Source organism: Asterias amurensis, chromosome 6 (genome assembly GCF_032118995.1).
Source record: "Asterias amurensis chromosome 6, ASM3211899v1".
NCBI lineage: Eukaryota > Metazoa > Echinodermata > Asteroidea > Forcipulatida > Asteriidae > Asterias > Asterias amurensis.
In genome coordinates this window covers 21941009-21961570 of record NC_092653.1, presented here as the reverse complement: position 1 = coordinate 21961570, position 20562 = coordinate 21941009, and the positions used below count along the sequence as shown (strand labels likewise).

The window sequence follows — 20562 nt, the reverse complement described above, 5'->3', positions numbered from 1 at the left end:
GTACATGTACTTTGCAATTGTGTTTACTCTACGCATTACAGGCAAAGTCTGCTTCGATTGACGTCACGAATAGCGCCCTCTCGGGTCGGGGTCTACTCTTAATTTTGTAAATAACATAAGAACTGATTTTTTAAAACCTTAGTTAACTGTTTATTCACATTCCACTCATCAAAACACATTAGTGACAAAAGCTTTATTTTGAAAAAATACCACTTCCAGGTGACTTTAAAAATACTATATTTATAGGGCTAGAGCTGCACGTTGGAGGACGCAACAAGGATATTTTATGAATGATGTCAAACAGTTGCAAACCTAATAAAAGTCAACTGCATTAGCTTATGACGGGGGCCTACTAATAGTCACTCGTACTAAAGCTGAAATGTACACGTGCTGACCCATGGTTTTAAGAAAAATTAAAGAGCTTTAATTTGTTTAAAAGTTTGATTGTCTTAGTCCTTTATAAATAATAATATTATATAGATTATAAATACAATCAAACTAACCTGTGGACATTTCAAAAGCTGAACGCGTTTTGTTTTTAGTTTTTCAGATAATTGCCGAAAATCAGGAGCGCACGGAAGACATGGTGCTGAGTAGCCTTGTCCAAGGCTCTTTACGAAAGCACCGGCCCGCTTGGAACTCAAGAACTGCATAGATGTAGATACTATACCGCACGGTACATAACAGTAATTGATACCGTGGGGTCGAAGCATGGCTTTTTTTCGAGGTATCAACGACAACAAGGCCGGATTATTAGGCCTCGTTGTATTAGGTACAATAACCTTGTTATTTTATGCATTTTTTTATGTTGAGTAACACCAACTGAGAAAACTGGTCTTTGACAACCAAACGTGTCCAGTGCCTTTGTTTACCATAATCGATGACAAGTTAATGCAACGTATAAGTTTGATAACACATCGAGAATGACTTTTAACAAATTTATCTCATATTTATATTATAAACTGGATTAAAATGAACCTCGTTATAGTTATAGTGTATATCTGTGCCATCATAGTGGTCAGGGTGTCTCGACCGCTTTGGGCTATAAATAACTGAAGAAGAATGCTCCAAGTATCTCCCTGCTTTGTGTTTACTCATTGTAGAGGGCCAGTTATTATTATTTGGGAAGTAAGTCTCTCTATTACTCTCTTTCCAGTTAGCAGTTGTTATGTGTCCCTCTAAATGTTTCATGACGCTGTCTGGGCTTTGGATGGGTAGAAACCTACCCCTGGTGATAGTGCTGATACTTTCTCTCGCGAGAGGGCGCTCGCTGGGACTATAAAACTCCTGAACCTGCATTTCTTGATCGACTGGCGCTGAGGTGTGACTACCACTGTACCCGAAGCAGTCGCAACATGACGAGCAAGGTATATCGCCTGTGGACTTTTGTGGACCTACGATATAGCAGAGAGACCCAAATAAGAATGTGCTGTATGTCCAACTGGTGCTCATAACAATCATGAAGAAGATTCCGAACTGGGTGTATCCGTAAACGGTAGCCGGCATGACTAAAGCACCGCCCACGAAACTTGAAAGTGCAGCCACTGAGATGGCGCCTGACATGGTCGAAAGAAAGTATAGAGTGCGCCCCTTACGGTCATCATGAGGCGCCATTCTATACGCAACACCATAATGAATGGTAAAGTCAACCGACAACCCAACGGATAGAGTTATAACAGTTGACTCAACAATATTCAACTCCCAACCAAGTAACACTAGCGTACCAACAGTAACAAAAACCGCACATGTGATGGTAAGCATTGCATTGACAGTCAGTATGATGTTTTGTATTGAGAAGAGTAGAATAACGGATCCAATGCCGAGAGTGACAAGCAAAGATATGGTTGTCCCAGAGGCCAAACTTCTCTGAAGATCATAGAAGGCAATGTCATATGTATAAGGAATGAACCAACCGTTTTGGAGGGTCCCGGGGGCTGATTTGAGTTGGGATTCAACCCACGTGTTTGCCTGTGTCCACAGCTCTTCGTTGAGCGTGTACAGCAGGCTTTGCTTGTAGCTCATTGTGAAGGGTAGAGCAATGACACCAACAGTGGAGTTGCTTTTCTTGAATTTGACACTTGGGACGAGGCCGGTGCTGTGGAAGCGATCAAGGCAAGTTCTAAAGACGGATGGGGAGTAAGGGAAGATTGAATGCCCACAGCAAGGAGTTGCATCTTGCCCAGTCACAGGGTCCGCCACACAAGGAAGTTCCATTAAGATCTTAACGTTCTCAATGAAACAACTGTATGGACCGTTTGAGTTGAAGAATGACTGGTTCTGCATGTCATGGCAAAAATTAAGAAGCCATTGTTGATCGGACGGGCTGGAAAATGTAAAACTTTCCTGGGGTGTAAAACGCCCTCCATCGTCTGGATCCCACCAGTCGCCATTGTCGAGTGCTTCCACGCCCCACACAATGTATGCAGGAACATACGGTCTGTTCTTCAGTGAAAATGCAAACTGTTCCTTATATATAAAGTCATATTGTTCAAAAGGATGTGAGATGACGAAGAGCTGGTTTTCCCCAGCGCTTGGTAGTTGGAGGCCAGGTTTGTAGAATATAACCACAGCGCCCCCAGCGCCTAGAAGAAGGAATATAATCGCCCATAAGTATCTGAGCTTGAAGACAAATGAAGGCAGTGCTTCTTCAAAGACTTTCCTGGCAAAATTGACCAGTGTCTGTCGGCAGGACTTCTGTCTTGGTTTGGAGTTTCTTGGGTCATCATCTTGACTACCTTCGGTCGAACAGATCAACGGGGACACTTTGTGCTGCAGAACCATACAAGCTGGCATGAGTGTGAGTGTTAGAATAAAATTCATAAGTATTGCTGTGCCAGCGAAGATGCCGAAACATTTAACTGCTGTGATGTCGCTTATGGTACTCGCATAGAGTGCCGAGGCCGTGGTGACACTTGTGACAAACATGGTGGCCGTGGCATGACGAAGTGTCTCCCGTGTAATAAAGACAAGATCTCGCCCCTTCATTTCCAGTTGACATTTCTTCCAAAGGTCAATGAAGACAAAAGCGTCATCTGCCCCTATCCCTATGATAAGAACTGCGGTCAATACATTACTGAAGGGGAAAAACGGCCGGGCGAAAACTACAGTGTAGAAAAAGTAAGCCATTAGAAATGAAAACACCATGTTGAGAATCGCTGCTAAGGTTACTATGAACGTTCCAGTGTAGAGCCAAATCAAAACGAATATCACTGCACTACCAATACCAAGATATAAAGAATCAGCAAACAGCAGGGTTGCAAATAAGGGATTCTTGAGAGAGAATTCGACTGCTTTCATCTGTGTTATACCATCGGAGCAGGTGCAACGGTGGAGGTTATCCCAGTAAATGGTCGTCAGAGCGGCATCTTCTGAGACACTGATGGGGAAAAACACTACCGTCACTTGGGCTTTCTCGAAGGTACCATTAGCGACGATCGTCTCGCTGAACTCCCACGGTAGCAGAAAGAAGAGTATAGAGTGGATCGCATAGTCGTGCTGTGCACATTCAGCAGGGACGCTTGCATCTTCCAACTCTGAACGAATGCGTCCGTGGAAGAAAGGCGCACATTGTCTCAGCAGTGACACCACGACGGTGACGTCGTTGTCATTGATGTCATGACATGATGTCTTATTAGATAGCAGTGCGACATAGTTCCCGATGGACCATGTACTTAAGCAATGTCCTTCTTGGTGACAGAGGCAGCTGGAGTTGTAGTTAGGGTGAGATGTGACAAAGTCTCTTTCTGCGGAGCAAACTGATCTGATACCTTCCATTGATAGAATATCGACACCATCCACTCCCTCAAAAACGATTTTGGGAAATTGTTCATTCCAGTCCCCTGAAAGAAGAAATAAATCATACGTATAACTTTAACATGTGATTTTGAATGGTGATCAGTGTGTTAATCATGGTGTACATACACTTTAAGGAAAATATTGTGTGAAATGGATCCCAGAACCGGCACCGGCAAAACTGCTAAGAACTCTGTGAGCACGTGTGACATTGGTGCCCACAAATGTGTGTGTTAAAATTTACACCATGGGTTGTGAGACAGCAAGAAAATTATCGAAATTAACATCGGTGTTAAAATAACACCATTGTAATGGGAGACTTGGTGGCAGCAGACTTACCAGGTAAATTTACATTTTTTACGTAGTTCTGAGCATGCGCACATTACCGAAAACAGTGGATTTTACCCATAAAGTTATAAATAACTATAATTTTTTTACATGGTTAGCTTGCAGCAGCTGCCACCAAGCGTCCAAAAAGTTTCCCATTGTTTCGGCAGAAACGTGTGTTATTTAAAACCTAGGTAGTGTACATTTTGATTTTTTTTGTACCGGTGTATGACACCACTCGTGCTGTAATTAAGAATGAGATAATTATAGAAATCTTCGGGGTAGTCCGTTTAATTATATTATTTGTAGACCACTTTTATGAGTTTGATCGCAGTGTATGCTTTTTGGTGCTTCAGCAAAGTACTCCACACATAAACGTGGAAAACCCAATTTTGGGCATAAAATGGCCCAAGGACATGCTGACACGAAGTAGCATAACATTTTTTATCAAATTTGTCATTCCATATACAACAAAGAACATACAAAGACAACAAGTCACAGAAAACGCGTCTAACAAAACCAAACAAAAAAGCCTACAGAAAACCTAAGACATAAGACAAACGGAAAGGAACAACAAAACAAGGACTAGACAATACCAATCAGAAATCAAACAATATAAACCGAGAAGAAATGTTGTTTAAAACTTACACAGAGAAGCGCCAAAATGGATTCCCGATATTGAGTTGTTGGTAATCGGCAGCGGGTCATCGGCTCGATTGCAGGCGAGGGCGTTACTCAACGATGCCACATTGTCATCAGTACTCAGTACAGTAACTTGTGGAGTTAAGTAGTAATCCGAATGGAAGAGCGTGTTACTTATGCTCTTCAGACGGGCTGAGATGACTGTACCTCGAGCCTCAAAACCCTGTTTAAGAAGAAATTTACTCATTAAGGTGGCTGTTTTAAAGCAATCGCAAAACATCGGTTAACAGTATTGTCCAAAGGCCCACACTTCGTGTATCACAACTTATATATAAAATAACAAAGTCGGGAAAAAATAACGGGGAAACCCACCCTTGTTTCCGCACGTGTCGCCGTGTCACGACATGTATTAAAATAAATCCGTTATTCTCGATATCGAGAATTGATATTGTTTTAATGTTTTCTCAACCTTATGTACCTTCTGTAAAGCCTGTAAGTTATTTTTAAATATGTGAACCTTTAATTTTTGTTCTGTTCAGAAAGTGTCCGATCCTTTAAAGCCATTGGACACTTTGGTAAACAGTTTGTCCAAGGCCCACACTTATTGTAGACAAACAAAACTGTGAAAATTTAGGCTCAATTGGTCATCGGAGTCGGGAGAAAATAACGGGAAAACCCACCCTTGTTTCCGCACGTTTCGCCGTGTCATGACATGTATTAACAAAAATCAGTTATTCTCGATATCGAAAATTGATAATTGTTTTAATGTTTTCTCAACCTTCTATACCTTCTATAGACCCCTTAAGTTATTTGTAAATCTTTGAACTTTTAATTTTTGTTCTGTTCAGAAAGTATCCAATGGCTTTAAACAGATTTCATATAGAACACAAATTTCAAAAGGGCCGCCATAAATGACAAAATATCACCTTTCAAGTGAATTATTTAATGTTCAATGTTAAGGCTATCGTTACTCGGTGGGTATAATCAAATGATTGTTTTGGCACGAGGCTCCCATTATAGGGCCTATTATTAGCCTATAAATGAGCCCTCCGAAGTTTTAGAAAGGAAATCATGCAACACGCAAAATTTGAAAATGGCCGTCTTATAAATATGTCAACATTATCACATTTCTCAAGTCTCTGAGTTATAAGCTGCTCAGGGGGGGGGGGGGGGGTGCACATTTTTTACTTTCAGATATAGGCTATAGTTGTGCAATATAACTGTACCAAATCATTGTTTGGAAATCATTGTTGGTGGTATTTTTCCAATGGTTCACACCAATGTGTGTGTTGAGTATCAGTGCGCCCATTTTCGGCACCTTCAAATTGAGACCAATGACAAAACAAGAAAGGGGAAAAACAAAAGGACTCCATGGGAATTCTAACTGGGCGCTCCACAAGGAAATGTGTGTACAAAAGTCACGGGAAACTGTTCAGTGCTTATAGACAAAGGAAAGAACTGATGAGTTGTGTATGTACACGAATGCATTCTTGAGAATGTGTGCACACATACATACATACATTGTTCTTTCAACATCTGAAAAAAATTACACAACTCTTAGGACTGATCCAGAAAGTTAAACAACTTAAAGGCAGAGTACACATATTATTGGTAATTACTCAAAATAATTATTAGCATATAACCTTACTTAGTAACGAGTAATGGGGAGAGGTTGATAGTATAAAACATTTTGAGAAACGGCTCCCTCTGAAGTGACGTAGTTTTCGAGAACAAATTTTTTCCACGAATTTGATTTCGAGACCTCAGATTTATAATTTGAGGTCTCGAAATCAAGCATCTGAAAGCACACAACTTCGTGTGACAAGGGCGTTTTTTCTTTCCCTATTATCTCGCAACTTCGATGACCAATTGAGCTCAAATTTTCACAGGTTTGTTATTTCAGGGGTGAAAGTAGTTACCAACGAAAACATCTGAAACTTGAACACAAATTCATCGGTATGTTGAAATGTTGGCATTTCTACTGTTTGATAACCCCTGGGGTATAGATTCCAAGGAGCTTTTGGAAACAGTATCCAAAGCACTAGAGAAGTAGACCAATGAGCAGGATTTCTTTATTTGTGGGAACAAACATTGTCTGATTTTCTTCACCAGGCCGACATAAAAAGTCTGAATTCAGCCAAAAGTCGGAACATCTCATCCCTGTATTTCATGCATAATTACGTTGAGATACAGCAAGCGAGAAGAGTGGTCTTAAACAATTACCAATAGTGTCCACTGCCTTTAATATTGAGGGGATAATCTCAAAGGGATTAATAGTGTTTCCTATAGTCACTTCAAAGTGTTGAGGTTTTTAGTTTTTACCTTTACGGGGTCCAAGAAATCTGGTATGTCATACAGTGTGAACGCCATGGTGCTGTATGCAGCTATCATAGCGAATATGATAATGCAAATCACATACCAGAATCGAGACAGGATTGTTGCATACCTACAAATGGAGAAAAAAAAATAAGGGAGTAATGACTTTTGTTAATTTAGGGTGGATGTGCAGCGAAACCCTGGGACTATAATGGCAGCCTCTTTCGGATGCATGTCGCACATGTCTCAGTCGACACCCCAAAACAATGAAGTTGCATTAATATGACAGGTGGAACTACAACAATGGATTAAGCATAACCACTTGAGAAAAACATTTGACTGTCAATTCCTTTATTGAAGCATTCACCCAGTATAACAAATTATAGGCATAAATATGAGCACGACATGCTGCAGAAGGTGGGACGTGACACAATCCCGGTTAACCGTGTTTATATCCGATGTCCAGTGCAGGGTGGAGCCCGAATTCGGGTAAAACAGTTATAATGTATAGGGGAATTTCGAGAACAGCAAAAGAATGAGGGAGAAAGTAAAATATTATGTTGAGCCGGTATTGGTATATTTGTGTTTGTATCTAGGCCTATGTATATATCTGTGCAAATCTACCCCTCCTTTGCCCCTTAACCAAGTAGACCCCAATAGGGCCTATTCGCCCATGTATTTGTCACGAAAATATGACTTACTTTCTAAACATTTTGTTGTACGATAATTCAATCATGCTTCTTCAAATTTTCGGTCAAATAGAACGTGCAGGTCCCAAAAGAATAGAAATACTTTGGTGTAAATCAAATGGGCCCTACGGCTAAAGATTGCAGTTGTTTTTTATTCAGACCAGAAAACATTACGTGACGCTATTACTTTAAGTAATTACTTTGAGTAAATTACTACTATGAATGATCTTATTTAGTGATTCCCCTTCCCCCTCGTTAAACGGTTTTGAGTTATTCAATAAAGGTTTTGTGGGCAAGTACAGGGGAGAACGTCCCGCGGGTTGATTGACACTAATCTAACATTTTTGCTTTAGGCCTAGCTGGCAAATTTGCAAAACTGTTCCATCCCAACCCATGCTCTCTGGTTTTGCATCGATGTTCTGAATGTGGACCATGGCCCAAATTCATAGAGGTGCTAAGCACAAAAAAATTGCTTAGCGTGAAATTTCTTCCTTGATAAAAACAGGACTACCAACCAAATTTCCGTTTGTTGCATATTGCTTGTTGCTGGTATTCAGCTGTTGTTTGCTTATCCATAGTTTGGCAAAAATGTTATGCTAAGCAAATGTTTATGCTTAGCAGTTCTATGAAATTGGGCCCATGATACTCAGAGAACGTTACTATATGGTTGAACCATAGAGCAACTGTTCCTTGCTCTACGGTTGAACCATTCTACCTCCATGGTTGAACCATGGTTGAACAGCCACAAACGACTGGATGACTTACGTGTTGCATACACCTGTTGCATCGTCCTCTATGGCAGTTCCTTCATTGTGGTATTGTGCTGTCTTTTTATGTGAGGGTTCACTGTCACTGATCACTGATGATGCCATACTGCTCTCACAAGGTGTGCCGACTGTCTTCCTTCAAGACCAGATGACACTTAAAGACTACAGACAAAATCCTCCCGTAGATGGTTCTAAGATCTCAAAGAGCACCTCATCATCCCTATCATGCAACTCCTTGAAAATTCTATCTAAGAATGTTACTGTGGCCATGACTTAAACTGGGCGGAAGTATTCACATACCACTAAACACACTTCTATGACAGAGTTGGGGGTTGCTCGATGCTCGAACAAATTTACTCAAGCGAAAGTTTCTTGACCTTAATTAGCATATTAACAATAGAAGACGCTTCGTCATCCCTTCCACGGAGCGATCCTCCTGACACTATTGTGTTCAGCTGGGTGAGTGTAAGATAAGTAAACATGAACATGCATTTTATAGCTTCGATCATTACTTTGTCTTTAGACTGTGAACATAAGCTTGTTTGAAGTTTGAACGCATGTAACAGTTAGGTAAATAATTAAGAAACTTTCTCCATCCTAGTGTTCCATATTTTCAAACATAAAGTCAAGCTCAAACAAAATCTTAAGGGGTTTAATAAAATATCTTCGAGAACCCTTTCCCGATCCGCTGTCTTTCCCAACAATATCCCCCCCCCCCCGATGAACCACGTATAGTACCTCCCTTAAGCGCAACTCCCCTCAACCCCACCGCATCGAGCCCGCTGTCGTCGTCAAAACGTCAATATAATTAACTTTTTGCCAGGGCAAGTTTCCCTCGTTCCACTTTCGAAAAACCACCACGTTAATTGTCTACATAGATATCAAATCGAATACAATATCGAGATATACGTATCTGCCTGGCAGAGCTTTATGATTAGTCAATGTTTTCATTCAGCCCATAACTTATGTTTTCATTATATTTTAATATCTCCATGAACAGTGCAATATGAGCTATTTTGGGATAAAGATGGACACAATGCTATGAAAATATAAATTTTGGTTTTGCCCATACACCGATGTGTGTTAGCACTGCATACTCAGTACTTTCCTGAGTCCTGTGAAAAAAATCATCGCAAACATGCAACTCGGGTGGGATTCGCTGTGTAAAAACACAAAAAATTAATATTCTTTATCCCCGATGCAAATTTAACATCTATTATAATACAATGCTATGGGAATGGATTTGTCTGTTTACACCCAAACCAAACAGAGTACTGCTATCAGGGGCCAATTTCATAGAGCTGCTTAAGCAAAGAAATTGCTTAAGCACGAAAATAGCTCGCTTATTTACACATGTTACTGGCCAAAATTTCATGTCATTGCTTGTGACTGGTATTTAGCTGTTGTTTACTTAGTACAACAATTGAGTGGAGTCTTGGCCGGTAATCTGACTTTACTAAGCAAGGATTTTTTTGCTTTAGCAAAATGTTGTGCTTCAGCAGCTCCATGAAATTGGGCCCGGACATCCACCATATCTCAGAAAGGTTTAATTGATGTTATTTCAATCTGTTGATTTCTCATAAATAATAATTTCCCCAACCCCCTTCCCCGCCCCAAGAAGGGACCATGTAGAGGTCCTCCACGAAGAAGCCAACAAAGAAACAAAAATAGCCAAGTATCACCATTGTTGCCATGCACGTGTTTACCGTAACTAAGCATTACACTCCTCAGGTCCTTTGGATTGTTCCATTGAGAAACCTTGCTATGGCGAAGACACACAGACAGACGGTGGCGAGAAAAGACGTCATCGTATTTTTCTATTGGTCCCAAGGCCATATTCCTCATAAGGGGGCCTATAACTTGCTTATCAGAGTTTCCAATGTTTAACCCGATTTATTCCTTCATCAATGATCAGCTCTATACCTCCATGGTCTAATTAATTAACTTGATAATTTAGTTCATTTTGTTTATGGGGGGAGGAAAAGTGTTTCTGCAATTTTGTAACAACTATGGGATTCATATACATGTGATAGGCCAACCACTCCAATAGACCGGCGAACTAGATCAATTTTTGGTAAACATAATTAATCAGTACGTTAACAATTTGAGAGTGTTTAATGTATAGTATATAAATGTGAGCTTTTTATGAGCTAGGTCTGGGAGGGCACATCTTTTTGATGACAGTTTTTTGACTTTTGTCCTTCCCTGGACGGCCTGTGCTTGTTTTATTGTTTTGTCCAATACATTTAAATAAATAAATAAAATAACAATGGCACACAACATAAACATGCCTATAACCCATGGTAATCCATAAAGACATCTCAGAAAGATTTAGACTATAACTTAGGCCTGTATGACAAATCCGCTGGACATAAAACAGACAGGGACAACATTTTTAAAGCTTATAATATTATACTCTGTTCAACCATTTTTCCTCCATGGATCAACATGCACGTTTTCCTGATACTTATATGCATCTTGGACTACAGAAAAAAAAACTTCACTAAGAAGCTGTGCAAACATTGTGGAAAGGGTAATTACTCAATCTTATTGGTAAACATGACATACCTTCATCACGAGTGCTCAAAATCGGCCTTGCAAAAAGTGCGTTGACTCCTATCTTCCTTTGAGCTGAGACCAGGCTCTGTGGGTTGGGTGTCTCATCCCATGTCATCCGTAAACGTATGGGATGACATTCCTCGGGCATGGTTGAAGCTTAACTTTCGAAAAGTTAAACTGGGCCCGCTCAATGTCACCGGAAGATTCATGATACTTGAGTAACTTTAGGCACACACTGTGAAGAGATGAATTTTACATCTAGTTTAGTCAAGTATTGCTGCTTAAAAAATGAAAGTTATATTTTTGTTTCAGTAAATTTCAAAGACTAAATTCAAAACGAAAGTAGGAATGTGAAGATACAGAAGATTTGCACCCAATGTACATGAAGTGTCTGTTTGAGTTGCTACAAGTGCATGGTTCTGAAAAAAACTACAAGTGTTATGATGATAAAAAACCTACAGTTTATTATTATTATATTGTGTTCTTTATTTCATCAGGTCGTGTTTTTCGTTTAATAAAAAAAGGTATTTAGTGTAATTTGTAACATCAACGATCGTTGCGGTACCCGCTGCTATAGGATTCGAACTGATATACTGGACACAATCGGTGGTTTATTGGCAAGACACTGCTCTGCCAGAAGGTCGTGGGTTAAGACTAAGCTACCATCCTTCACACTGAAGCGTTTTTATTTGGCAAAACATACTTCAAGTGTAAAGCTACTAACCTTATTTTTGCATGGGTAAAAACCAAAATTAATAACCTTATTTTATTAATTTGCCGTTATTTTATTAATTTGCCGTTTTCAAATCTAATGTCTAAGAACAGACCATCCTTCTTAGTATTCAAAACAGAACTCAAAAATTATTATGCCGCGACTCAAAACAATATTTACACTTGTAACATAAGTTGACCAGTTTCTATCATAAATGGGATCTCTATTCTGTTCTTTTCCAAGATTAATGTCCTAATTGTTAATTTTCTTTTAAAACGATGTGTTTTGCTTTCACTATTACTATGTTTGTTTCACGATCTGATGTACGATTTCGTGAAATGTTGTAAATAAACCATTTTCTCCCGGAAAAACAAAACAACAAATAAAACAAGTCAACAAACGATGGGATGCGAATTAATTGCAAAAGTATAATCACAAATGCAGCAATTTTGTGTTTACAAATTATAGGCATATTATACATGTATAAACAACTTGCATCAGAGCATATGAAACGATGTGCGCTTTATGCGTACACAAAACTAAACTAGCCCATTAATTTCATCATTTTTTCCCGATCTTTTTTTAAGCCGATAGTAATTTGCCTTATGTCGCCTTGAATTATATCCCTTGCTGAACGGTTTCCACAACATGCGGCATTAAGATGTTTTAGTTAGGACCGAAATCAAGTCAGTTTGCTTTTAAAGATCACGTTTGTTTCATGGAAAATCCTCATCAGCGGTGGTTGCGTAATGAAAAATGGATAATTTTTGACTGGGGTTCAGCAGCCCCAGAGGGCAAGTTATATGCCACTGCAAGTTCTGGAACTCATTATAGGTTAAATAGAACAGACAACTATCTGAGAAACGTTTTTCAGAAATGTGTTTGAATCCTACTCTCTAAAACAACATTCCTTTGAAGGGAATTGTTTCTCATGATTTTATACATTATCAAGTGCTTCTTTTTTGTTATGTCATAAATCTTTTGGGCAAATACCACGGGTACACCATCCCTTAAGGTTCAACAAACTTCTTACTTTATATCTGCACAGAGTTCACCCGTCAATAAGGGTATAACATACCGCACTGCTTTGTCTGTTGCCCTACTTCAAACAAACACATGAAAAACGACCAGACACAAATCAACATTTTTCTCTTCTTTTTACAAGAGCTCTACCGCAGAGCAGAGTTTATTTTACTATATTCATACCTGGCAATACAATAATTTAATTTTGTTAGAATCCTTGCATCGTTGGTAATATGTAATACACACAAAAACACATACCAAATTTTTATAAATTCGTCGGCAGATGTACAAAATCATTATTTTCATTATTTATAAACTGGAAGCTCTTCAGAATGCCACCCTTACCCCCCCCCCCCCCCAAGTCAATTAGCCCCTTTCCGTATCAATGGTTGCTAACTATTGGTAAGTGTCAAATACTAACCCTCACAGTTGGTGTATCTCAACATATGCACAAAATAACAAACCTGTGAACATTTGAGCTTAATCGGTCATCGAAGTTGCGAGATAATAGTGAAAGAAAAAACACCCTATTCACACGAAAGTGTGTGCGTTTAGATGGTTGATTTCGAGACCTCAAGTTCTAAATCTGAGGTCTCGAAATCAAATTCGTGGAAAATTACTACTTTCTCGAAAACTATGGCACTTCAGAGGGAGCCGTTTCACACAATGTTTTATACCATCAACCTCTCCCCATTACTCGTTACCAAGAAAGGTTTTATGCTAATAATTATTTTGAGTAATTACCAATAGTGTCCACTGCCTGAAGGACTGAATCATTATTTCAGTTATTTTGATAAAAGTGTCACTCATACACCATTAAAGAAATATGTGTTCAGTTTGTCTAATTTCTACACAAACTACAATGGCTGGTTTCATCACAGTACCACCTATTTAACTGTTTCAATAAATAAGTTGTACAGACTACCAATATATTTCTTTCACTATTATTCACTCTTTACTTTTGATACACTATTCTATTATTATTTGATTGTACAATCAGTAATTTCAGCAGCATTTTCAGTAAAAACTTGATGATCCTGATGCAGAGTATGGGTAAATGGACCTAACAAATTTGATTTTCCATAAATCTTTATATCTTGATTAGAAGCCAGCAAATTTGATTTTCCATAAATCTTTATATCTTGATTAGAAGCCAACAAATTTGATTTTCCATAAATCTTTATATCTTGATTAGAAGCCTTGTGTCCATGTACTTTAACATTAAAGACACCCTGGACACTATTGGTAATTGTCAAAGACCAGTCCTCTCACTTGGTGTATCTCAACATATGCACAAAATAACAAACCTGTGAACATTTTGAACTCAATTGGTCATCGAAGTTGCGAGATAATAATGGAAGAAAAAACACCCTTGTCACACGAAATTGTGTGCTATCAGATGCTTAATTCCGAGACCTCAAAATCTAGAGGTCTCGAAATCAAAGTCGTAGAAAATTACTTCTTTCTCAAAAACTATGTTACTTCAAAGGGAGCCTGTTTCTCACAATGTTTTATACTATCAACAGCTCTCCATTGCTTGTAATCAATTAAGTTTTTATGCTAACAACTATTTTGAATAATTACCAATAGTGTCCAGTGCCTTTAACACAGCAAACCTGTTTTTCCCAACCATGGGTTTTTGACAAAAAACAACAGCAGGCTGATGATAGACCCCTTGCAAATGAAGTCACTCTCTCAAAAAACTGCCCCCTCTACTGCTGACAAATACAAACAACACGATCCCAATCAAGACTAGCGAGTGTGCTGCGCATTGTGCAAGGGGGGGGGTCTAATAATAGTCTCGGCTCAAGACGTCAGTGGTCGATAGTGGATGGTGTACAGCGCATATGCCAAGTGTTAAATCGCTGCAGCATGCCCTCTTACAGTATATGGTTTAACTGACTCGCACTCACAACTGTGCGTAGTACACTTTCCACTATTGATCACTGACGTCTTGGGCCAAGACTAGGGGTCTATAGATCCATTGCACAATGCGCAGCGCACTTGCACCCGCCTCTCCTGTCCGCCATTTTGGCTGTTAAAACACGCACAAAAGGATGGTACACGTGTTTACACGCACGTTGGTGTGTAAACACATGTACCATCCTTTTGTGCACATTTTGACCCCCAAAATGCCGGACAGGAGACGCGCGTGTTTGCGCGCTTAGCGTTGTGCAATGGGTCTAAAGGCAACTTTAGCGAGACTTTTGCTTTTTGGAACGAGCAGCACCCGACTTAGCCACAGTCTCACCAGGCAGGTAATCTTTGCTGAACAACATCATCAACAGAATGAGTACAGGCACGGCTAAATATGGCATATAAATAGCTGTTAATTTTAGCTTGTCTTCTAAAGTAACTGGTCCTGGGTGAGGAGAGTTAGTGAAGTCCTGGAAGAAGACATGAGCGAAGATGGCCTGTAGTGTGGTGATAGTGTGCACGGAGTATATAATAGCTGGAATACGCACCCACTTGCAACTACCTGGAACAAAACAGAAGAAAAGTACCAAAGATAACAGCAAACAATCTATCTTTTAAACAATTTGAACTGCTTACTTTTCCTGAGGCCAATGATTTTAGCATTGGGCCAGTAAACTCAGGACTGAAAAAGTCTACAAGTCTCGTGTTTTTCAATTGAATAATAATGTCTTACTGTGTAATATCTTTTAATGCAAGGATAGGATAAGATTAGATAAGAACTTTATTTTCCCACACTGGGGAAATTAAAACTGGCCATGATTCAAACAGTACAGACAAAAACGCTTAAAATTATTTAACAACAAACAGATAGATAAAAGAATTGATGTTCACTTGTTGACTTTGAGTCTGGTAAAACCTTTCAATTCTTTGTGTTTGAGCAAAGTATACTTTGACAAATAAAGACAAATGAGAGAAACTCTCTCTCATCTCTAGTGGTTGTTCAAATGGAAACAGTTTTATACATTAACAATTGTTTTAAAAAGCTCTTTCTCATTTTTAATCCTGTCTCAATTTATGTCTGGTGCCCTTTTCAGTCACAAGCCCTGCAGTATTGTGGAACTTAACCCTGATAAGAGCCAGTGTAAAAAAGACTAATTAAGGATTTCAAGGGCACAAAGGCAAATGTCCAAGGGGGGTGAAGGCAACTGCTTTTGTTGCCTTGGTGAAGTATCAGGCCAGTACTGTGTGTACATTTTGCATATTGAACTAAATGTAGAGTTGAATTGAGTTGAAAATGACAGCCCGACAAAGATTATAAGAAAAAAATAAAGTACATGTATGCTGCAAATACTAACCTTTGTAAAAGGCATAAGCACCGACAAAGAAGAATGGAAACTGCAGGAGACATTCACCGTAGACGAATGACATAAACCAAGGATGGGCAGAGGGGTCTGCCATCATTTCATCCTTCATTTCTAAACTGTAGTCTCTCACAAGATCTGTAAGCTAGGAAACAAATGATTGAAAACAAATATGAATAGCAAGTTGATAATGACAATCATGAATGCATTAAAGACACTGGACACTATTGGTAATTGTCAAAGACCAGTGTTCTCACTTGGTGTATCTCAACATATGCATAAAATAACAAATCTGTGAAAATTTGAGCTCAATTGGTCGTCGAAGTTGCGAGATAATAATGAAAGAAAAAACACCCTTGTCACACAAAGTTGTGTGCGCTTAGATGTTTGATTTCGAGACCTCAAATTCTAAATCTGAAGTGAGGTCTCAAAATCAAATTCGTTGAAAATTACTTCTTTCTCGAAAACTATGTCACTTCAGAGGGAGCCAGTTCTCACAATGTTTTATACCATCAACCTCTCCCCATTACTCGTCACTAAGTAAGGTTTTATGCTAATAGTTATTTTGAGAAATTACCAATAGTGTCCACTGCCTTTAAATTGATACATTAAAGTTACATTAAAGTTACTTTTACCAATACAACCAGTCTAAGTGTCAAAAAGGCAATACCCATCCCATAGGTTTTACAAACTACATTACTCTTTGTTTTAGTTAACTTTGACAAAAGCAGACAAGCCAGAATTGGTGAGGTGGACTACATGTACTTCAGGAGCATTTTAAACTCTACTGTACTAGAATGCACACTGCTGAGGTATGCAGTTGTAACAAATTCCTGCAATTCCTCCTACATCCGTACGTACCTACTTGTCAGCACTGACAAAATGGCACTATACTAAAATTAATCTGCCGGCTAAGTAGTGTTTATTAAACCCATGGAGCTGATTTGGATACTTTCCATATCAGGCCACCACTTTTTCACTCATTTTTGTAGAAAGGGATATCTCATTGAGTTTTGATACATTTCATATCGAATGAAAAAGTGGTGGCGCCATACGGAAACTTTTCCGCTGATTTTGCCAGTGCATGGAGGTCATGCAAGGTGGCCCACATCCACACAATTAACAAACAACATCCAAATAAATATACATACAAAATGAAACTTATTATTTAATGTAGGCCCTACGTTACTACTTACACTGTGCACTACTAACTACTACATTCCTTTGAGTTTGATTTGAAATTAAAATACTTACCACTTTTGGGTGGAACCATGATGGCATAGTGGCTTGCGAGTCGATGAAGATTGTAATTGGAATGTGGCTGGCAAAGTAGACAACCACCACCCATTCCAGAAACCGTGTAAAACCCTTGGCCATGTTGCAGCGGTTATTAAGAAATTACAATACAAAACACGTGTTGGTAGAAAACTAGAATCGGTAGAGTGAAATCAAAATGGTTTCAACTTCTGTTGCGACCCCCTTGCTTAAAAAAAAAGAATAAGTTGAAGGCTAGGCTGGAAAACCAAACGCATATAGAAGCTTTAGCCTTTATTTGTGCCAGTGCAAAGTGCATTTGAAATTGTAGCTAATAATATAACTACAGACCTGCAAAAGCATTCCAACACTTCAGTTTCTTATCACCCGTGGACAAAATCAACATGTACCAGCACATACGACAACGTTGGCTGGGTAACTTGCCTATTTCAGTATAATAAGCCCAAATGAGAATTATTATATTACACTCAACACATACTAAAACAGGCCCGTGTACGAATCTGCACATGGGCTGCGCGTTATCAGGTGATTACAAGTCAGGTGATCATTTACGGGTCACATGACCATCCATATTTACGCTTTTTATCCACAACACAGTATGAGTATACAGTCAAGACAACACAAAGTCAAAAGTTACAATTCTTTCTCTACAACAATCTCGATAGATACTGCATCTTCTTCTAAGTTCTACCGACAGTTGTCTTCAACAAGGACCAAGGACATTTTTTGAAAGTTTTTTACGGCGTTATGGAGCTAGAAACGCAGGAAACGGGGCTTGTTTTGGGCATAGATTTGGGCACAACGTCTGTGAAAGTTTCTCTGTACGACGGTAAAGAAACCATTCAAAGTGCATCGTGTGACACACATTCAAAGTTCGTTTGTTCATCACAGCCACCTGGAGCAGCTGAGCAATTAACCAGTAGAATCATGGAAACTTGCGAGAGTTGTTTGAGAAGCCTCGACTCAGAGAAACTCTCCCGGGTGAAACGCGTCGGCATCACGGGTCAGATGCACGGCTGTGTCTGCTGGTCACATTCCGTGTTTGACCAACTGGAATTGGCAGGAGCGAGTACAATCGTAGGGTTCAATGATGATTTGATTACATCAAGTCCACTTATAACATGGGAGGACTCTAGATGTACTGAAGACTTCATTGCAAGCCTCCCTACTCCTGACACCCATCTAAGACTCGCTACGGGTCATGGCTGCGTGACGTTGTTTTGGTTACAGCGAAACAACCCAGAGTACTTGGAGAAATTCACACATGCGGGAACTATTATGGATCTGTTGGTTGCTAGGCTGTGTTGCTTGGATAAACCTGTTATGGGAGTACAGAATGCTGCTAGCTGGGGGTATTTCAACGTGTCAGAAAAGTCATGGAATAAGGAAATGTAAGGGAACTGTAAATATAATAATAATAAATCTACTGCATTATAACTCTATCTAGTAAAACTATATGAGATTCGTTCCACTAATATTGCTCCACAAACAAGAAAATAGCGGAACGATTCCCATAGTTCTAGGAGTAAACCTATAATATGATTATATCTTTAATTATAAATCTGAATAATGTTTAAATTGCTTTCTAACATTTTGGGAAGTCATAAGTTTGTAAAGATGTAATGTGAATCAAACACAGAAATCAAACCGGTTTTTGTTTAAACTCAAATCCCATCAGAGCTGTCTAAATTATATTGTTCTTTATTAAAGACAGCCATAAAAAACAGCCCAACAAGGCAGGATAGTAGTAGTATATCAAAGCATTGGCCAAAACACTTTTCCTTTGGTTTTTCATTTTGAAATCTACAGCCTGACAGCTGCAGGGTTCCCAGTTCATCTGTTACCAGAGGTCGTTGACCCAGGGGTCATTGTGGGTCAACTCAGGTCACCATGGCATAGTATTCCAGCAGGCTGTAAGGTTGGAGTTGCTATGGGAGACTTGCCTTGCTCTGTATTGCCATTGTTACAATCGTCATCAGATGCAGGTACACATTATTTTGTCAGAAAACTCCCCCCCCCCCCCCCCTTAAACTAACACCCGTCGCAAACCCTCCCTCAAGCTACGAAAGATTATACACACATTCATTGCCCACCCTCAAATGAAGAGAGATCAACATAATAGTCAAGTTTGTCCTACTTGCTATGTTAAAAAAAAATACTAATGCTACATCTGCACTTTTGGTCATGTTGGTCAGTGCAGATTGGGTGTGACAGTCAATCAGTCATTCCTCAAACAGTTGCATGTATTTCTGATAAATTTTGAGCCTTGATTGCCGTTCAGGGTATTTTTGTCGTAAAATTGATAGTTGTGGAAACAAGTGTAGACTGGATGGAAAGGTGGTTGTCCACAGTTGCTCAAACTTCATTTGATGTACTGTATTTATATGCAATGGTCACTCTTCTTTCTTTTAGTTGTGAATATCGGTACATCTGCACAGCTTGTGACCAGCACCCCAGCAGGCTTTGATCCACCGAAGTCAACTCCTAGCTCTACCATTGAATACTTCCCCTTCTTTAAAGGCCAATACCTTGCAGTCGCAGCAGCCCTGACAGGAGGCAACGTCATCGCCGACTGTGTCTCATCTTTATGTCAACTAGCCGAAGACTTTGGTCTCAGCATCTCAAAAGAGGATTCTTACAAGAAATTTATTGAGAAGGGTCTGGAAGTGAAAGATACAAGCGTTCTGATTCGCCCGACACTTTATGGCGAGAGACACGCACCATCTCAGAGAGCTAGTGTTGAGAATCTGGCGCCTGGGAATATGAGGGTCGGTGATATCTCACGAGCCTTGTGTCGTGGGATTATTACAAACCTCCATAGCATGATGTCGAGAGATGATTTGATTGATAGAGGGGTAGGGAGGATAGTTGGATGCGGAAGTGCATTGCTGAGGAATCCAGTTTTGATGCAGGAGCTGGAGAGGGTTTTTAAGATGCCTGTTGTACATGGACAGGGAGGGGATGCTGCTCAGGGTGCAACTATGGCAATGCTAATGTAACAGAGCAGCTCCTGTGAACAATGAGGAATTGATTGCCAGAGGAGCAGAGAGGATAGTTGGATGCGGGAGTGCATTGCTGAGGAATCCAGTCTTGATGCAGGAGTTGGAGAGGGTTTTTAAGATGCCTGTTGTTTATGGAGAGGGAGGGGATGCTGCTCAGGGTGCAGCTATGGCAATGCTAAC

General features: G+C 39.6%; 3 protein-coding genes across 4 annotated transcripts; 1 reads left to right on the top strand and 2 right to left on the bottom strand.

The window, feature by feature from the left end:
- On the bottom strand, positions 1–8848 carry LOC139939001 (protein dispatched homolog 1-like). Of its 2 annotated transcripts, none has more exons than XM_071934707.1 (3): positions 8532–8848; positions 4768–4984; positions 1–3839 (listed from the first exon to the last, which is right to left on the bottom strand). In XM_071934707.1, exons 1-3 carry the CDS (start codon positions 8538–8540, stop codon positions 940–942), a joined length of 3126 nt encoding a protein of 1041 aa, XP_071790808.1. In that variant the 5' UTR covers positions 8541–8848; the 3' UTR covers positions 1–939. The 2 variants fall into 2 exon arrangements, with proteins under 2 accessions (XP_071790808.1, XP_071790807.1); XM_071934706.1 differs by lacking the exon at positions 8532–8848 and adding an exon at positions 7084–7201.
- Positions 8849–14127: 5279 nt separating this feature from the next.
- On the bottom strand, positions 14128–17756 carry LOC139939004 (sigma intracellular receptor 2-like). Its single transcript, XM_071934709.1, has 3 exons — positions 17360–17756; positions 16100–16250; positions 14128–15306 (listed from the first exon to the last, which is right to left on the bottom strand). The coding sequence occupies exons 1-3, from the start codon at positions 17480–17482 to the stop codon at positions 15023–15025; spliced, it is 558 nt and encodes a 185-aa protein (XP_071790810.1). The 5' UTR covers positions 17483–17756; the 3' UTR covers positions 14128–15022.
- Positions 17757–17989: 233 nt separating this feature from the next.
- On the top strand, positions 17990–20523 carry LOC139938767 (sedoheptulokinase-like). Its single transcript, XM_071934388.1, has 3 exons — positions 17990–18771; positions 19190–19365; positions 19793–20523. Exons 1-3 carry the CDS (start codon positions 18128–18130, stop codon positions 20377–20379), a joined length of 1407 nt encoding a protein of 468 aa, XP_071790489.1. The 5' UTR covers positions 17990–18127; the 3' UTR covers positions 20380–20523.
- Positions 20524–20562: the final 39 nt, after the last annotated feature.